Genomic DNA, 19,774 nt, shown 5'->3' with positions numbered 1-19,774 from the left:
CATTAGTCAGAACTCAGAAATTTTTAATTCTATATAAAGAATCCAGTGTGTAATTACTCATTTCATAACAGATGTTTTATCCTCAGTCTCTCACAACAAGCATTTATACATTTGTACTCCACTGTACAAGATACCAAAATAGCTAGGGTTTATATTACACGGTGAATGGAATAGAAAGTAAATAAAATACATAAACCACTTAAACCCCAGCAACTGTATCGTGGAGAAAGCTTTCACACTTTGCAGAAAATAGCAGATCGGTTGTGAGCTTGTCGAGCTGCAATTGTCAGCGAAAGCTTTCCCCACAATAACAGAAAATACACTAGTATAGAGCCCTGAGGCACTCCGCTCAACCATATGGGTTTTAAGTGGTTAAATGCCATAATCAATAAGTATAATAAGTGTTATTTGGTGCTCCTAAAAAAATAATTACACATTACGGATAATTCATTTTGTCTTTCTTTTCTTTGTTTTTGGTGTTCACAGATTGGCATTACAAAAAGTTATGAAAGGCTGTTATGATACACTGAGATTATTCATTAGCATAGTCTATTATTTAGTCCTTCAGTTAAAAGCTTGCAGTAAAACTTGACACATGAAAATGAGACAGGAGTGCCATCTAGAGGTACAGAGACAAACTGTAACTCTGGTCAATCCCTCTGTTTCAATTATGTTGCAGATAGATATACTGTAGACATTAATACAAGAAATCAATAATACATTCTATGGCACTGACATTACTGTTACCCAATCTGGGAAACACTGCTAAATCATGTCATATACTGTATGAGCAGAGCTGAAATTAGTTGTATTGCATTTTCTTGCTACTGTATCCTATTGTAGGCTTCAATGCTACAAGCTACATAACATGAGACTATGCTATACAGCATAAGATGACAGAACTTGGCAATCCATGTCACAGAAAGGCATTCATTAATGTGTTGAAAAGGCGTTCAGTTTTTAATATGCATTCAATTCAGTAAGAAAACTGCATTAAAAAATAATTATATTTTAAATAAAATGTAACCACTTAAATAAGAGTTAACCACTTAAACTGATTTATACTTCGCCGAATGACAGTTTGCGTGGCAAATTTAGCAGATCTACAAGCATTGAGAGCTTGTAGATCTGTTGGTTTTGCTGCACCACACGCCATTTGATGGAGTATTAGGTATAAGTATATAGGTATAATCTTCGCCTATGATGACATGCCCAAAACAGGGAAGGCAGGTTTAATGTAATTCAGTAGTTATCAAAACTTGGGTCCAGGGACCACCAGGGGTGGGGTTGCAGGGTGTCCCCAGCTAAAGTATTGAAAGTTAGGAACAAAATGGACTCTTACAGGCCTGTTTCTGGACTAGATTTATCAGCCTTCCCAGTTCGCGGTGGTCATGCTAGTAGTGGATCCACAGCTCCCACGGGCACTTAAGATTAACGACGCGGTCTACACAAGACCAGTATCCAGGGTGGATCCCAGCCATCCCAGATGGAACAGAGGACAATACTACCGTCTCAGCTGGGCCCACTTAGTAGCCTTTCTATGGAGCAAATGTACTTAATACATTTGGGGGTGTCTGTAAGACAGGCTGTGATTCTCAATTACATTTCAGGTGTTTTCAATCACTTTCTAGCACAGAGTGGCACATTCACAATCAGTCCCTTCATAAGGCCCGCCCACATGGCAATCTTAAGTTAACAAAATAATAAATGTCTAGGTAAAGTGTTGGCGCCAGAGTTTTAAGCATATTTGATAATTATTATTGTTAATTGCAATTACTTTGCCAGGACAATTGTGACATGAGTTTTCATGTCTTCCAGGACAGACTCGATGACAGCGTTCCACTTGCCAAATTCCACACCTGAGAACACGGAGATCGCCCTCAAAGTCAAGCAAAATAGGAAATGTTAGTAGCCTAGTAGTTAAACTCAGAATCACCACAGTGTTCAGAACGTGGGCTTGTTTTTCAGCTGACTCCAACATTTCTGGAAAGCACATACAGTATATACTGTAGAGCAAATTGTCACATTTATTTGAAATGTGTAACAAGAAAAAAAAGGAGGGTGGGGGTTTATGACTGAAAGTCGATTATTTGAAATGAAAAAGGGAGAAATCTTTCACGATGTCTCTAAATGTGTGGCTTTTTAAAAAATATATCTGTTTAAACAAAGTTTCGTAATCACACTTGCCAGAAGATTGTTTAAGAAGTTTTCTTAATAAGTTGATCTTTATTAATATCGTTAATTGCATACCTTGCCAATTGTGACATGAATTTTCATGTCTTCCAGGCCAGACTCAATGACGGTGTTCCAATTGATGCATGAGTGTTTCAGCTATACTACACTAATTCTATTGAACGCTGCCTCTACAGCGACGGCGAGCTACGAGGATTTTCACAAACTAGTTGAGTGAAAGTCAATTAATACATTTTCACAATGTGTCTACTGTAAATGTGTGGGTGTTTTATACCCGTTTTAAACACAGATTACATATTTTCTTAAATCACACTTGCCATTAGAGTTTTTGCTTCAGACTAACACTTGTCTGGGGACTCTTATGGGCCTGTAAGAGTGTACAAATGGAACCTAATGGACCTGGACCCTAACAGGTCCATTTGGTTCCATTTGTACAAGAGTTCATGGTCCGTGGCCTAATTGCATTCCAAACTGGAGGTCCTTGAAATGAAAACGTTTGAGAACCACTGATGTACAGTAATTAACATTTTTTTTGTGGTAATGGACAAGGGTAAAAACGCTCAGGGTTGACGGTGGAAGTCCCTCTTTCCTCCCGTCTTGGTGACCAGCTCTATGTCCGTGATGACCATGTCGTGGCTCACCGCCTTGCACATGTCGTAGAGCGTGAGCGCCGCCACCGTAGCGGCGGTCAGCGCCTCCATCTCCACTCCCGTCTTGCCCGTGGTGCGGCAGCTCGCCGTGACCACGGCGGCGCTCCGCGTTTCGTCGAGCTCGAAGGAGACCGAGGCGTGGTCCAAGGGGAGCGGGTGACAGAGCGGGATCAGCGCCGAGGTCTGCTTGGAAGCCATTATCCCGGCTAGCTGCGCTACGGCCAGAGCGTCGCCCTTAGCCAGCTGGTTGTCCCGTAGCAGCCGGAAGGCGACGGGGCCGAGGATGATGGTGGCACGCGCTGTGGCGGTCCGGCGAGTCGGGACTTTACCGCCGACGTCCACCATGGCGGCGTGGCCCTGGGCGTCCGTGTGGGTAAGCTTGGCTGTGGTCGTACCATCCACCTCGTCACTGTTGTTGGGGGGATTTGGGTCTGAATCGGTCTCTGATGACATCATTTTGGCTTTGTGGTCGTCACTGGAAGATTGTCCATGGCATAGTCTAACACTGTGGTGTTTGGAGGGACTTATTTTGGCATCCTTTAGTAGTGTGCAAAACATGTTCATTCCTGGGGTCCCTGTCAAGTGTCTCTTCATGACATTAGGACCCCAGGTGTGTGCGTATCCGAGACATCCTGCGTCAGAATGACTCGGTGGTTTTGTGCGTGTAGCGTAGTCCGCTCTCATGGTGCGAGAGCGGGTGAGAGGCAGTACATTAACGAACGGAGACGAACAGAAGTGTGCTGCAGTGCAGAAGTCGCCAGTCTCATGATGGTCTCCTTCATTTTCATGCAGACTAAGACGGGAGCCCCCTCTTTCAGAGGTCCCCGAGCAGTAAACATTAGCTGCCCCTGTTGAAACAGTGCTGTCTGAAAGGCACGAAACATCCTCACCATCCAGGACTCCCACACTGCCCGAGCGGTACAGCTGAGGAGACGTGTGCTGGGTGAGGAGTGGGTCTGTAGGCGGGGAAACGGAGGGGACAGTCCCCTGGCTGTCTTGTGACTCTGGCAGAGAAAGAGTCCTTCTGCACGTGGTGCCTGTCAGACAAGGAGGGTGTTACGGAATATTGCAACTCATAAGCAATGAAAGAACACAACTAATATATTGTCGCTGCCGGGTGGAAACCTTTTACTGTATGTCCAGGTTTCAGGGAATGGGAAAAAATGTGTTCCATTGGATCCAGTGGAGTTATAAGATTTAGTCACAATCTCTAATGCTATTCATTGGTTAATTTATTTTAAACCCACATACATACATAGCATTGATTTATGGGTGAGGGATAAGATACAAGATTTCCAATCGACAGTGACGATATTCCCAGTAACATAATTTTTGAAAGTGAAGATGCAGTATATTTATCAAAGCACCGTAAAGCGGCCATTTTACGTACAGCCACATCACCCACCGATGAGGATCATAGGTCTGTTCTTCATCTGGGAGATACTGTGCATGCCTGCATAGAGGAAGACAGATATTTGTAGTAGTCGTAAAAAAAAGAAGTAAAGAATTGTGTATTTATGTATTGTTTAAAACAGTGTTTCTCAAACTTTTAAATTTCAAGGACCCCCCTTAACTGTCAGAGTTACAGACTTGTAAGGGTTAAGTTAGAACCCCCTCAACAAGGGAACCCTGAGAATCCCTGGAACCCACTTTGAGAACCACTGGTTAATAATGTTTGCCAGTGCTGTCATTATTTACCATTAATCTCAAAGCAGTAATCCATACCTTGTTTTGTGTGAATAAAACAATCAACCTGTATGGTAGAGTATGTTAATATACAATAGAAATAACAATCATATACAAAGAAATGAGCAGACAAAATTGAAGCTGATAAATGGGTACTCTCTCCTGATTGCCTGAAGATTGGCCACCCAACTGAAAATGTAGTTTCCGTTTAAAGAGCTGGAGAGACGCAGAGACCCCTACTACCGAAAAAACACTCTTTAGCAATGATTACTATCACAACTTTAACCTTTTAACAAAGCACGTTTTGTTTTAACCAAAAATATCACTTACCCTACCCTACTTACCCTACTTTAATATAGTTCAATACCAAATATTAAAGGCATCCCTTGTTGAGGACCCATTGTTGTGAAGCATGCTCTTTGTGTTTAAGTGCAGTAATTCACCACAGGCCATACTCTTGAATCTTTTTATTCAAGTCACTGCCTATAATGCTTCGACCAGCTGTATTGTAAGAGCATGTGACAATAAACACCTTGAGACTAAACTCCAATAAAGGGACGGAAAGAAACTAAGCCATGATGACATTTTGAGACGAGAACAGTGAAGAGAAGAGAACTGAAAAGATCAACAAAGACTGAAAGGAGAAAGAAAAGATGAGATATGTTCTGAAAACCGCATGATTTATGGCCTATTGGAATCATTCCACAGGAAAATGCAGTGCAAATCAGGTGACTCTCACAGGACTCAAAGAAAACTCAAAGAATCTATTTTTCACCTCCTTCTGTCTCTTACTAGGTATGGACTACATGGCATTCTCTGACCACACACACCCACCTGCATGCTGTTTCTTCTTCCTGCCCACAGCAGCACCGATGATCTGCAGTAGCTCCTCATCCGGCGCCCCGGAGCGCAGCACATCCCTGAGTGACACCTCTGAGTTGCCAAACAAACACACCTGGGTGAAGAGACGGAGAGAGAGTCTGAAACATACAGCAATGCAGACACAAGGGAAGAGACTGTTCCAAGTAACCACTTAAGCCCTAAATCGTCGCTGTCGGGCAGAAACCGCATACCTCCATGTTTTAACTTTGTGTTTTTTTTCCGTAAAGTAACGCCCCACTTGATCATACTACAGCAAGCTTGAAACGCGGCACGAAGCGACGCGTTTTGAGCTTTTAGATCTGCTACTTTTGAATTTGAATCCTGAAAAGTAACAGTTTTGGACAGAGACAATATAAAAGTGAAAAAAGCCAATCAGTAATAGTACTTGTAGACCTGCTGATCTCACTATTATTGAAGATTTTTGGAAGACTTGGGAGAATTTACACACACACACACACACACACACACACACACACACACACACGTGCACGTGCACACACACACACACACACACACACACACACACACACACACACACATTACCTTGAGGTTACCGTCTGCAGTGATGCGTAAGCGGTTGCAGGAGCCACAGAAGTGTTCGGACATGGAGGTGATGAAGCCCACCTGACCCTTGAAGCCTGGCACTTTAAATGTCTGTCACAGGAAGGAAAACAAAGGAGGGAGTCAAAAACATATTGGTTTTGAACATTTTAACTACATGAAGACCTGTAATTATTATTATAATTATTGTAGATTATTATCATATCATTATCATCATTGATTTTTTTTTATTTATCCCAGACAGAGACTTTAAACAGAGAGACAGGGGAGAAAGGTGGGGGAGAGAGGGGATGGCATGCAATAAAAGTCATATTTGCACTTAGGTCAGCTATGAGAAGGACTATAGCTTTAATTACGTGGTATAGACCTTTAATTAGTTCATAATTGGTAAAAGATGTTATTTGGGCTGCTATTCCAGCACCAGATTTTATTCAGATATTCGGTCCGACGGTGGCTCTGACCTTGGCCGTGTCTGTGTGTGCAGTGGGAAGCATTTCCAGGGTGGGCCACTGCTGTCTTATGTGGTCTAACATTTCCTGGTAGCTTACCATCTTCTTGAAGTTCCACTTGTTACCTGGAAATCATATAAGCATGGACATATAAAGGCAGTTCACAAAATAAATAGACAATTATTTATTGCCAAAGTTCAGAAATAAAACACCCTGTTCCACAGCTGATATTTTGAAGCTATTGTCACTATGATTTGGCATAGTCATTGTCTGCAGATGGGAACCATGTGGCTTAGGTTATATATCCTCATACGTGATTTATTTTCTTTCCCCTAAAACAATGTAGCTTTTTTGTTGGAGTGACAGGGCTGCTAGCTGGAGTAACATTTATGGCTGGTGTACATTTTTGACAGCAAATTTTGATTTAGTTTTAGTCATGGTCTCTTTTAATAAAATTCCATTTAGTCATAGTTTTAGTCATCATAGCCTAGTTTTTATTTTGTTTTTACTGAAAAAAGGGTAAGTCAACCAATTTCTTTTGTCATGGTTTTAGTCGACGAAATGAACAGTCATGTGGTTAGAACTCACCATCAAAGGGCATGTATTCGATGAAGCGCACGTCCAGCGGCTTCTTCTCCGTCAGGGCAACAAAGTCCAGCAGCTCGTCTTCATTGAGGCCCCGCATGATCACAGTGTTCACCTGCAGAGGGCAGTACAACATCATGGACTACTGCAATGTCTCTCAATGGCAGGTGCGGGTACCACCAGCCGTCCAAAATGGACACTTATTATGGGTCTGTAACTCTGACAGTGTACAAATGTAACCAAATGGACCCGCAATTTGTACACTCTCAGAGTTAAATTAACACTGAGAATTATACAGTGTAGATTGGGCTCCCAGAGGAAAAAGAAAACTATCAAATGGGGGTCCGTGGTCTAATGCATATCAAACTGGGGGTCCTTACTCGCTGAAATGAAAAAGCTTGAGATTCACTGGACTAATCTATACTGGAGCCTCCAACCATCACTGTAAAATTCTCTGTGCTTTTTTAACACATTGCCTAACAAGAACGCAGATATGCGTTCTTTCCAAACATTTTTTTTATTTTTTATTCCACAAAAGGGGCTCTAACACAACTTAGGAATGATCCCTCGACGCTCAGAGAAGGAATGGACGGATGTGAAGTCATCCCAAAAAACGTCACTTACGTCCGCCCCAATGTTAGGATTTGTAGAAAAACACTTCTAGCTCAGATTATTTTTTTATGAAAACCAGCCATTTTCAACAGGCGATTGATCCCTCCCCCACCCCCTGGACACTCTTTGTTTACTTCCGTGTACACAACGTGGCTTCCACGGCACTTCAAAGATTGTCAATTTAAGGTAATAAACACTGGCATGGGGATAAAAAACAATGTTTTAATCTCTCAAAGTTACAAACCCGTAAGGGTCCATTTGACTGAGAAACAGTGGACTACAGAGTCCTAAAGTAGTGTGTATGTAGCTGCTGCTTTCATCGCTCCCATTGCATGTTAACAAGGTTAAAAACTAACAACCAACCCTGTCTAGGCAACATTGGCTAAAGGATTTTAGAATCCACAAACACAAATTCAAATAAATCATTTCATTTAGCTTGTTACGAACGTATTCTAGGTCATTAAAAGTTAAATTGCAACACCATTCCCTTGATTTGGGAGACGTTCAGTGTGCAGATGTATCCTGCATTCTTCAAGACAAGTAATGTGAAACTTTATATAAGTGAAACAGAAAACAGACATGAAAGGGTGTGTGTGTGTGCGTGTGTGGGGGGGGGGGGGGTGCGTGCGTGCGTAATGCTACCTTGACTGGGTTGTAGCCCATCTCGATGGCCTTGTCAATGCCCTCCATGACCTTGTGGAACCCTGAGAAAGAGCAAGTAATTTCATGGTAACAACTCCAACTACAGGCTTAAATTGAGTCCATGTACCATCATAGAACGACCCTTGAATAATATTTCGTAGCATTACACTTTTCTTTGGGTTTATGAGCCCTGTATTATAAAAATCTTTATTTGACCAATAAAACATTGAGGTCTAAGTCTCTTATGCAATCTTTTGCGGTACAGTATTTCTAGGCAAGAATGGCTGTGTGAGAAAGGGAAGGCTGGTGAATGTGTAGCAAGCAGATAAGAGGGCTGTGGTAAAACTGTCACTGAAATGTACCATGACCTGAAGGTGACTCTTAACCATTTTAACCTTGGGTCTCTATTTTAGGCATGTTATTGTAGGCTAAATGTTTAGAAAAACCTTTATTTTTATGCCGTCTCTGTTCCGATCACTTCACTAATGCTGTTTTTGCTTAGTTTTGTCTGCTTTATTTCACTTCATCATTTAATTTTCTTTTTGATTGCTACACAAATCGTATATTTACCATTAACCCATTTTGGGCAGGAACCTATTTGTAACTATACCTTTCAGGACGGGATATCTGTCTGTATATAGCAACATACATCTGTTTTTTAATAAATATTTGAAGTTTTTCAGAAAACGTAGGTGTTTTTATCGGCCTCAGGTCTAAATGGGCTTTCTCTATTGCACACTTGTACTTCTCTATTTCTTGTCACTTTGGACAAGAGATGCACATTGTCATAAACCTGTTATATGAACAGCCATTCCATGCAAACCCTCAGTTGTAATCAGAGCAACATAACAGTAAACCATCAAGATCTGACTAGCAAGGTCTGGTTCATAGAAATAAGCTTTTGTTTAGATGAAAACACAAGAAGTGATACTTGTGTTTTCATCTATATTAAACCTCATTTCTGTTAGTTGAGTCGATATTCCATCACACCCGAGGCTACGGTTGCTGCATTTCTGCCTTGCATGACTTCTCACACACAACAGCTGTCAATTGACATAATGAGAGCCTAAACAGCCAGAGTTAAATGCCAAAATGCACTATCCGTAAATTGTGCACTAATTTGGGTAAACTAGATAATTGGTTCTCAAAGTGGGGTACGGGGACCCCCAGGGGTACTTGAGGCGGTTCCAGGGGGTCCCCATCTAAATGATGGATAGGAACCAAATGGACCCTTATGGTTCTGTAACTCTGAGAGTGTACAAATGGAACCAAATGGACCCTAACGGGTCCATTTTGTTCCATTTGTACACTCTCAGAGTTAAATTAACAATGATTTTATAATATAAATTCGGGTCCCAGAGGTATAAATGCCATTAAATGGGGGTACGTAGCCTAATACATGTCAAACTGGGGGTCCTTGACATTAAAATGGTTGAGAATCACTGCTAGAAAGCAGTATAAACCTTCTATTATTGGGGTCCCTGGCTTATCTTTTCAAATGGGGGTCCGCGGGCTAATAAGTGTCAATTTGGGGGTCCTTGACATGAAAAGGTTTGAGAACCACTGAACTAGATGACAGTCATCTAGCTAGCAGAAGACACATTTTAACAGGCCACATTTTAAGGGTAAATGGACTGCATTTATATAAAGCCTTTCTCCAAACACATTCACACACCGGTGGTGGAGGTAATCATGCAACACACCAACTTCGCAACTCAGCCAGGAGGAGCTGGGGATTGAACTGGGAACCTTCCGATTTCAAGAGGACCACTCGACCTCCTGAGCAATTGCTGCCTTCAGTTCCTTAGTGGCATTTTAAACACTCAACACTAAAACGTTCTAGTGGAAGAGCACTGGCTTAGGTCTTTTTCTTTCTTTCTTTTTTCTGAGCACAGCTAGGCCTGTCACAATTATTTGAGATATTCGCAATGATTTAGCATATTCGTATGTATGTATGTATGTTCATCTGCATAAATTCATCTGCTGGAAAATGTCCATACCTGTTCAAACAAAAACAAAAATGTCCACTATTTTAAAAACATTTTTAAAGTCTACAATTATAAATTATGGCCTGTTTTGGCCATAGTAAATTATTTATTTTGATTATTGGTACCTCTCATTTCTGTGTATATTTCAGTTATTTGTCATATCTTCCCTGTGCAGATATGACAGATACTGTTTCAAAAGCCTAAAAGGCAAATAATTTGTATTTGTATGTTCCAATCTTCAATGGCAAAAGCACAATTCAAAATCCTTAATCGCAATTATTTGTATGACCATTAATCGTCAAGTGAAATGTCATGATTGTGACAGCCCTAGGTACAGCTAATGCTGTCACTCTCTAGTTCTCCCCTTCAGTCTCTCTCTTTCTAATGTCACTCAGTCCATCAGTCTTCCAGACACGTTACCGCCCAGAGCTCTGTCACTCTGTCAACTCCTGTCCACCCCTCTGGCCCCCCACTGTGCGGTAAAAGCACTCATGCTCTTTAAGTAAATTAGTGGGTTGCACCCAGTTGGCAACTAGAGTACGAGTATTGATTTTAGGCAATAAAAGAAAAGATCGGCTGGTGCCAGGGTTATAAGGGGAAGACGAAAATACCATTGGCAGAGCTACAGTATGTTAGACTTTACACTTTGAAGACTTATTGTTGTAGCTGATTGTTAGAACAATCTGACTGTATGCTAATGAACTCTTACCTTGGAATGTGATAAATATAATATATAATATATTCAGAGATCAGACATTTTAATGAATATTTAAATGCACTCAATGCATTTAAGTGGGCTGCAACAATTGATTATTTTCCTTGCGATTATTTTATTGGTTACCGTACTTGTCCGATTAATTAAAGTGTTTTTATACATCGTATTTCTTTTTATATATCAACGAATCGATGCAAAACAATTCAAACTGACTTTTTATAATCAACTAAATTGGTTGCACCAAAATATCTAAAATAGGCAATATTCAAACTCACAATGAAACACATATTTTTGAGTGTGTGTGTGTGTGTGTGTGTGTGTGTGTGTGTGTGTGGCGTGTAGGTACTAATGCAAGATGTGTGTCAGTATGTGTGTGTGTGCGTGTGTGTGTGTGTGTGTGTGTGTGTGACAGAGAGAGTGACTTAATTTTGTTCACTTACTTGCTTTAGTGTACACGCTAACAAATCCTGCTGCTTATTTCATTACTACAGTGTGTTGAATGTCTCTCTCGTGCGCGCGTGAGCATCAGTTACAACTTGCCACCTCTCTTATCTCTTCATCCAGTGAGTACTAACTAACATGTGTGTGTGTGAGTTACAAAGTCAGTAGCCGACTCCTCCCCCCCATGCCTCCGTTCTGCCAGTCAGCTACTAAGGAACGGTGTGTGTGTGTGTGTGTGTGTGTGTGTGCGCTTCCCCTCACAGCTTTTGTCCGTGTCTGTCCTCAAAACTGCGTGAGCACTGTCCTTTTTATACCAGCGGCCCCAAAGTTGCAAGTAGTATATTTTTCAAATAAAGCATACGTTGCCTAACTTACATAAGATAGAATAAACACTCTACTCTAACATCAAATGCTACCTCATACACACACCCGAAGAGCGCTTGCACTTTTTCTAGTTGAATTAAACTGATTGGTTTGATTAAATGTTGCCCCCCTACATTGGAGGCATTTTCTGCTGCAGCAGTCCACTGCCTGCCACACTGCCGTACCTTTCCTTCTGACGATGAACTCAAACTTGGCGGGCACCAGGGAGTCCAGGCTGATGTTGATGAGGTCGAGGCCCGCGTCCTTCAGCTTGGGCAGCATGCGGGCCAGGTTCATGCCGTTGGTTGTGACCGCAATGGTCTTGAGGCCCTCCAACTTCCTCAGCTCCGCTATCGAGAAGAGAGAGAGAGAGGCAGCACAGCAGTTAAGGTACAGATACGATATATGAGTAAATTAAATCAAATTTAGACCCAAGGCTAAATCCTAAATAGCTGATCTACAAGCTTACAAAGTGACGCGTTGTAAGCTTGTAGATCAGCTCTTTCTGCTATTTTTGGATGTATGAACATTTTTCAACATGGAAATGATTATGACGATTATGCAAAATGATTGCGATTATCTCAAATATTTGCGATTAGGCGATTATGTAATAATTGTGACAGGCCCACCTGTGCTTAGGCAAAACGGAAGCAAACACACACAATCACAGTGTTGTTAGGACATGACAGAATACACTGATATGGTTGACAATGTCGACAGCATTATCAGTACAATAACCGCCCCTACAATGTTACTGAGAAATAGAATACACAGAGAGAGATACAGAGAATGAATGATGTGCTGCCAACTACCTGGAAGGACAAAGAAGACGACAGAAATGACTGCGGTGGAGTCTGGCATATCTGCTCCATCTTTTTAATAACTGTATCACTGTCATGGTGAACTCCATGTGACTCCACTTACAAAGACACACACACATACATACACACACACACGATATACACATAAAGACCACGTGTTGGTTCTACCCAACAGCACAAATAATCCACTTCACTGAAGTGTCTCCCCCACTAGGGCTGGGCGATATGACTTCAAATCAATATCACAACTTTTTGAAACTTTTGCCTCAATTATGATATGATTAATGAAAGTAACGATGTGTATTTTACGCCACTGTAGTGCAACCAAGTATAACACAGAGTTAAGTGGTTAATATGACTTATCGATTTAGTAAAACAAAAAATCAATGCAATTGAAGAAATAAAAAAATAATTATACATATAAAAAAATACACTGCTCTTTGATTAATCGATTAACCTACAGGTGCAAGATTAAGTCTGTTACTGGTTCTAAATATCGGTTTTGATATATATAGCCCCCGGTGTGGGGGTCATGGGAGGTCCCCGCGGGGATCAGTCAGGTGACCGTGTCAATATACTGCTGATCCTCACATGACCAGCAGTGGCTTATCTGCTGGAACATTATCATTAGATAGTAATTAGACCTATTTGATCCTGCGGGGAATTTCCAATTTCAGCTTCACCCAGCTGATTGCTAGTCAAGTGGTCAGCCTTGAGGGGGAGGATATGGGGGGTAGTTAGGTGTTGGGTGTCTTTCTCAGAGACGCCTCCATGCGTTGCCGGGGATGGGATCTGGGACCGTCTGTTTCTCAGGTGACCTCTCTACCCGTGCCGCTATGTACCGCATCACCCCTAACATGCTTGACTGTTAAGTCAAGCATCTTCCTATTTGCATTAATCATGCATTCGCGAGTGTGATCTTATTGTGACCCAGCCTGAGAACGTCAGGCCGACAGATCAAGCGATGAATTAAGATGGTAGGATAACACGTCATAGGACCAAACATGCAGCCGCGGCGCAGCGAATCCATTCCACCCTCGCACCCTTTAAACTGAAAGAATGCATGGTGGGAACTCTGCTTTAGTCCTTGTGACACTTACAACAAATCTAGTCCACAGAGGGAAGCAAGTTTATGAATCATTGATGGCCTTTGGTTCCTGAACGGTCATTTGTCGGAAAAGGCCTGTCACAACATTCGCCTTGTCATAAAGTTAAACTCACGAAAGCAATTCTTTTTGCAGTGCAAGCTGGCCAAGTGTCACAACAACATAAATGAATGCGCAAAGCAGCTTTCAACTGCCACTGGTAAAACAGATAAAAGAACCTGCAAAATCGAGGCATGGTTAGTGTGATTTTTTTTATTAAGACACTCCTTATCACACCAACAAGATTATGGTAGTTTAAGTAACAGACAGGTGACACACTATCTACTGTACACACAGGCTGACCGACCTGTCGAATGTCATCATCCAAGGAGTGTCGTCACAAAAGCATGAATCTAACATTGTTGACTTTTCTATTGTGCACTGGAGTTATGGAATATCAAGAATAAAAGTAAATATATTTCACCCTTTACATCAGTGGTTCCCAAACTTTTCAGCTCAACACCCAAAAGCTACATTTGGTGTTTCCCCATGACACAAACTAAAAAAGAAATACATTATGAAGCCCTATATCAAAAATTGTGGATATAGCCAATCTACAAGTTCACATCTATAAGCTTCACGCTCACCATGACTCAGCCATAACCATATAAGGAGTTCCCGATGCAGCTACGCCCAAATATGGAGTGTTATATCAACCCCACTTTTTCCTCGTCTCCAAAATAGCACCTTACCAATGATATCCAGCACGTCGGGTCTGATGAGGGGCTCTCCCCCTGTAAGGCGGATCTTCTCCACTCCCTCCTTGACAAAAAGGCGAGCCAGAGTCAGCACCTCCGTGGTGGTGAGGAGCTGGCTGCGTGGGGTGAGCTTCACCCCCTCCTCTGGCATGCAGTACTGACCTGAGAAAGAGGAACAGGACTTTAACCACAGGAACCCTAGCACAGCAGCTCTCAAATATTTTTTCGTGTCAAGGTCAAGGACCCCCAAATTGAGATGAGATTTGGCTGCGGACCCCCACCTGAAAAGAGTTTATGCCAGGGACCCCTCAGAAGAGAAGATTTATGTAAAAAAAGAAATCCGATATTGAAAATTATTGTGATGCCATATTAACTACTGTTGCTGGGGACCCCACGTTGAGAACCAATGCTCTAGCATTCCTATTCTGGGCACGTCATTAACAGGCAGATATTTGACAGAAATGGGAGGACATTCAGTAAAAACAACATGAACGTTCGTCAAAAACAGGCGAACCTTCGGGCAGAAATACCTGATTCACAAGTGTTGTGACTGTGAGCTTGTACATCAACTGTTTTTGCTATACAATGTCCAATGGTGTATATAGGGTTTATGAGGTTAAAGAATAGCATTCAATCATGACTTTTTTCTTCATGATTTGAAGATGATGATGTACGGAAAATGTTTTTTTTTGCCAGGGACCTCCAGAAGAGAGAATTTGTGTTGAAGTGTTTTTTCAAAATGTCTCAAAGATGTTCAAAAATAGCAGATGTACATGCTCGCAGTGCGGCACGAAGTGACGCACTGTGAGTTTCAATGTTTATATGCTATTTTCTTAATCAACGTATAAAATATGGATAAAGTGGTTAAATGATTGTGACTGTGTTAACACATTTTGCTGGGGACCCCCTGGACCACCCCACTTTGAGAACCACTGCTATGGGCAGTACAGAAAGGAAAGGCCTAGTCAAGCGTAGCCAGAGCCAGACCATCTACTGATTATCTTAATTCATTAAATGGGTTTGGACGGTGGAGAAAACCAGTGCGAACAAACCTACGGCCACCTTGAAAATCTATCCTAGTACAGTCCCAATCTGAAGGACCAGCCTACAGTCTGTGCATTGTTTCAGCGATGCTGTTATTTATTACATTTCTAAATAGTTTCCAGACAGTTTTAGCCCATTCATTGAATTTAGATTTCACCAGACGTTTCAGTGGGCGGAGAACTCTGATAAGGCCTAACGTTACTTACAGCGCAGGTTGCATTTCTCTGTCAGGGAGATGCGGAGGTAGCTGTGTCTCCGGCCAAAGTTGTCAGTCAGGAATGCTGAAAAGGGTGTGTTGTCCTCGTCTAACCTCCGTCTCCGACTCCCAGTGGAAGCCAGTTCCTGGGTAAAAACGTTACGAAAAATATTTTTCTAGCAGTTTTTTTCTGACCTACTCAAATGGCTAGATGTACACGACATGGTAAAGAAGCTTCGCCAAATCGACAGGCTAAGAACTTGACAGTTTTCTGCAATCCGTTGCAACAAACCTAAAGGCAGCATTGTTCTTTACTGTTCTGTTAATTTTACAGGCAAGCAATGTCAATCCACTTAATGCAATTGCAGTAAGGCACAATTTGTGCCTCAGTGTGAGGCTGAATGAGGCAGAAAACAGATAAGGTACGCTAGCGAATTTGAATGAGCGTTTGCTATGAGAGTGACGCTTGTGGACCTGAGACCTGAGTCAAACACAACTAACTAACGAGACAATCCGCTAAGGCCACATAGTTACTGAACAGCAACAATCTTTGCCCTGTTAACTGTATTATTTTCAGAAGCACGTGCTGCACGTGCTTCTGAAAATAACTTGGGGACTGATGATAATAAAGGGCTGCTTTAACATTAATTCAGCAGGTTAAAGTCTGTTAAGACAGTCTTGATGCCTTTGTGTGTTTTTAAACTTGAAACTTTTTCTTTGCTGTGTATAGTTGGAGAGGGGGTCTCTTATCATCGATCAGAAATGATCAATGATAATTTATTGACTTTTATGCCATGTAAGCACTTTGAGATTTGTGTCAAATATAAAGTGCATTACAAATAAAATGTATTATTATTAGTTCACTCGTCTGTGAGCCGATACGGTATGTGAGCCGATACGTTATGATTCCCCCTCTCTTTTCCCTGTATACAAAAACAAGAACTAAAATGTAGGGACTGCGTACTGACTGGCCACTCATTTCATCATAAGTCTACTCTATGGTGTTTATGAATTTTATCATTGACAACCGTTAATGAAACTTTGGAGACACCCTTACTGCACATGTTGTGAAATGTCCTAGCAGGTCATTCACCCTGAAAGCACTGAAAAGCAGTGAGCTGCAATACTGCAACTGTCTGTCCGCCAGGCTAAACTAACACATAACTAGGGCTGTCACAATTATGACATTTTACTTGACGATTAATTGTTGCTCAAATAATTGCGATTAACATTTTAATTGCATTTCTGTCATTGAACATTGGAATATAATGAATACAAATTATTATTATTTTTGCCTTTTAGGCTTCGTAAACAAAAGTCATGACATTTTTTTTTTAGTGTTTGAAACTATATGAACATTTTTCAACATGGAAATCATGATTATGAAGATTATGCCAAAAATTATTGTGATTGTCTCAAATAGGCAATTATGACAGGCCTTAACTGTAACTACTGCACCAAATGTCATCCACACACTCGAGGTCAGACTGGGTGAAATCACGCAGTCGTTCACGTTCAATCCTGGTCATTTCGTGGTGTAAATAATTGTTTACAATACATACTGATATATGTGGGTACCATGTAGAAATGAATAACACCTCCCTCCCATATCTTATGTTATGGATTTGAACAAGAGCATACAACTAAGACAAGACAGTTTCTCTAATAAGCCAGCTTAGTAATATTTGAAAATACACAAGATTTGAAAATACACACTTTGTTGACCCTATTATGGTGAACGATCATCAGTTTTAAATGGGTCCTGGAAAGAAATTATTATGAAATTAAATGAATTTGTCTCAAAAAGACAAATTCAGTATTATATGTAAGGCCTCAAACTGCTTTTATGTTAGAGAGGGTCCCAGCCAGGGGGTCCCCAGCTAAATGACAGATAGTTAAAAACCAAACAGACCCTTAATATGAGTGTGCAAACTGTTATGAGTTAGATATATTTTAGCCCTGATACATGACTGTCATAAATTATATGACAGTCATATATTATATGACAGTCATGGATGAACTTCCACATAGTGTTTTCACCTTCTCCCATTTTTGTCCCGTACTATCTACGTTCAGATTTCAAATATAAAGTGCTTAACCCATGGCTACGGATGTTATAATTCTGTACGGGTCCTCAGAAGTAGCAGTATATTCCATAGTGTTCAATAAAAAGCATTTTAATCCGATCGGTGGCCATTGTATCCGTATTTTCTCCATGTTTTCACCTACGCGACCCTATCGGTTGGTAGGTGTATTGCACTCTTATACATTGTAACTATGATAAAATGGCCACCGATTGGATTAAAAAAGCGTTTTATTGAACAATACGGAAGATAGGGGTACTTCTGCGGGCCCGTACATAATTATAACATCCGTGGCCATGGGGTAAGCACATTATATTTGAAATCTGAACGTTTATGTAGATGCACGGACCAAAGACGGAGAAAGTGCAAACACTATGTTGAAGTTCATCCACGACGGTCATGACGACAGACGACCGTCTTGGATCCACGGCTACCATAAACGATGACAGAGTGAACAGTGAATATACATCGAAGCAAGTGCTTTATATACTACTAAACTAAACTAATAATTACCTGTGTTGGCCTAGTTTTCAATGCTGCGGTGAAGTTGGGAAGTGATGGGCTCGGGTCTCCATGACCATGAAGTTCTTCATTATTGTCCCGGTGCGTAGCACTGTCAGTCCTCTGAATGCTCCCAGTCCCGCTGGGTGCCAGCAGTCTGCCCGCATGTGTTGTGAACTCCCTGCCGCTGCTGCATCCACCTCTCTGTCTGGATATGAGGCGACAGCACCGCATAGTGCCGTGAGACGCCATGCTAGACATGCAGTGAAGTCCCAGACCCCCCCGGCCCCCGGAGTTGTTGTTTGTTTCGCAAAAGCTGAGAGCTGGAAGAACACACTCTCTCAGGCAGCTCAGTCAGGACAGGACACTGCAACGCAAACCCAAACAACCATTCACCCAGTGTTGCCAAATGCTGTGAGACAAATAAGCAACCAGGTCTAGGAAAACAAGCCCAAAAGAAGCAGCTATAGGCCACACATGAGCACTTTAAACCAACCATCCGAAAAGCAAAGGTAACAGGATAGGTGGGCACTATGGGCTATTTTGTCCAAAATGTAAGGAAAAAAAAGTATTTCAAAAATTGTCTTATTAAGTAAAATAAACATGATTAAACATTCGACAATTAAGGTCTAATATTTCTACAATTACTACAAATTTCTACACAAACTGTATATCCAGTTATTTTGGGGCATCAACAAGTTGAAGGATAAAATTAAATCTGATGATGATGTACCGTGCATGTTCACATCATACTTTACATTACTTAAGACCATTTTTTAAATATTATTTTGTAGCATTTTGGACAAAATAGCCAATTACCAAAATTCTCCCTGTACCCCTGGCACAAAACATTTTCATGGAAATATTTGAGAACCACTGGTTTAAAGCATAATTTAAACATTTGAAAGCAAGCCTAAAAAAGCAAGTACACTTCTTTAGTAACAAACCCCAAAAACCGCAACTACCAATTTTTACAGCAACTTTACAGAAAAAATAAGGCCAAAGTGGCTTATAATAAGCCGAAATGGCAACACTGCCATTCACCTCCTGGGAGCAGGGGGCGTACACACTCCGCCATCCAATCGTGTCAGACCACAGCAGTCCTACTGCCCTCTGGGTAATGTAGTCATACATCCATGGTAGTCATGTGCTTGGTGCGGAAATGACAGAGTTGTAGTAATATTACCTAACTATGAGTATTACATCAACTGTTTATTTTCTCTCTCGGACCATAGACATGTGTCTCGGACTCTCATGTTGATTGAATTACATACAAATGATGCTGCAAAACCAAGAGGTGATCCTTTTTTCCCCATTCCTTCCTTTTCTTTTTCCTTTGCTTTTTCTACAACTTTCTTTTTTTCCCTTGACTGTTTATTATGTATTCCCCCGTTAACCCACTTCATCTACCCCCCCCCCTTGTTTGTGTGGAGTGGGGGGTTAATCGTCAACATACATTTTAAAGTTCAGTCTCAAATAGTAACATCATGTAGGATATCTCTAACTCTTTTGGTGATT

The 19,774-nt window shown here is 41.3% G+C and overlaps 1 protein-coding gene across 4 annotated transcripts; it reads right to left on the bottom strand.

The window, feature by feature from the left end:
* Positions 1-53: 53 nt before the first annotated feature.
* On the bottom strand, positions 54-18,592 carry mocs1 (molybdenum cofactor synthesis 1). 4 transcript variants are annotated; one of them, XR_014599833.1, is made up of 12 exons: positions 18,269-18,592; positions 15,682-15,817; positions 14,426-14,593; positions 11,953-12,117; positions 8,261-8,322; positions 7,010-7,121; positions 6,434-6,546; positions 5,955-6,065; positions 5,364-5,484; positions 4,249-4,296; positions 748-3,880; positions 54-688 (listed from the first exon to the last, which is right to left on the bottom strand). XR_014599833.1 is itself a non-coding variant. In XM_084044882.1 (11 exons), exons 1-11 carry the CDS (start codon positions 18,515-18,517, stop codon positions 2,754-2,756), a joined length of 2,412 nt encoding a protein of 803 aa, XP_083901008.1. In that variant the 5' UTR covers positions 18,518-18,592; the 3' UTR covers positions 54-2,753. The 4 variants fall into 4 exon arrangements, 3 of the variants coding, with proteins under 3 accessions (XP_083901008.1, XP_083901009.1, XP_083901010.1); XM_084044882.1 differs by having other exon boundaries at positions 54-3,880; XM_084044883.1 differs by having other exon boundaries at positions 54-3,880; positions 6,521-6,546.
* Positions 18,593-19,774: the final 1,182 nt, after the last annotated feature.

Source organism: Gymnoscopelus microlampas, assembly GCF_963454915.1.
Source record: "Gymnoscopelus microlampas genome assembly, chromosome: 20".
Classification (NCBI taxonomy): Eukaryota; Metazoa; Chordata; class Actinopteri; order Myctophiformes; family Myctophidae; genus Gymnoscopelus; species Gymnoscopelus microlampas.
The sequence above is the reverse complement of the archived record's forward strand: the minus strand, read 5'-3'. Positions and strand labels throughout refer to the sequence as shown.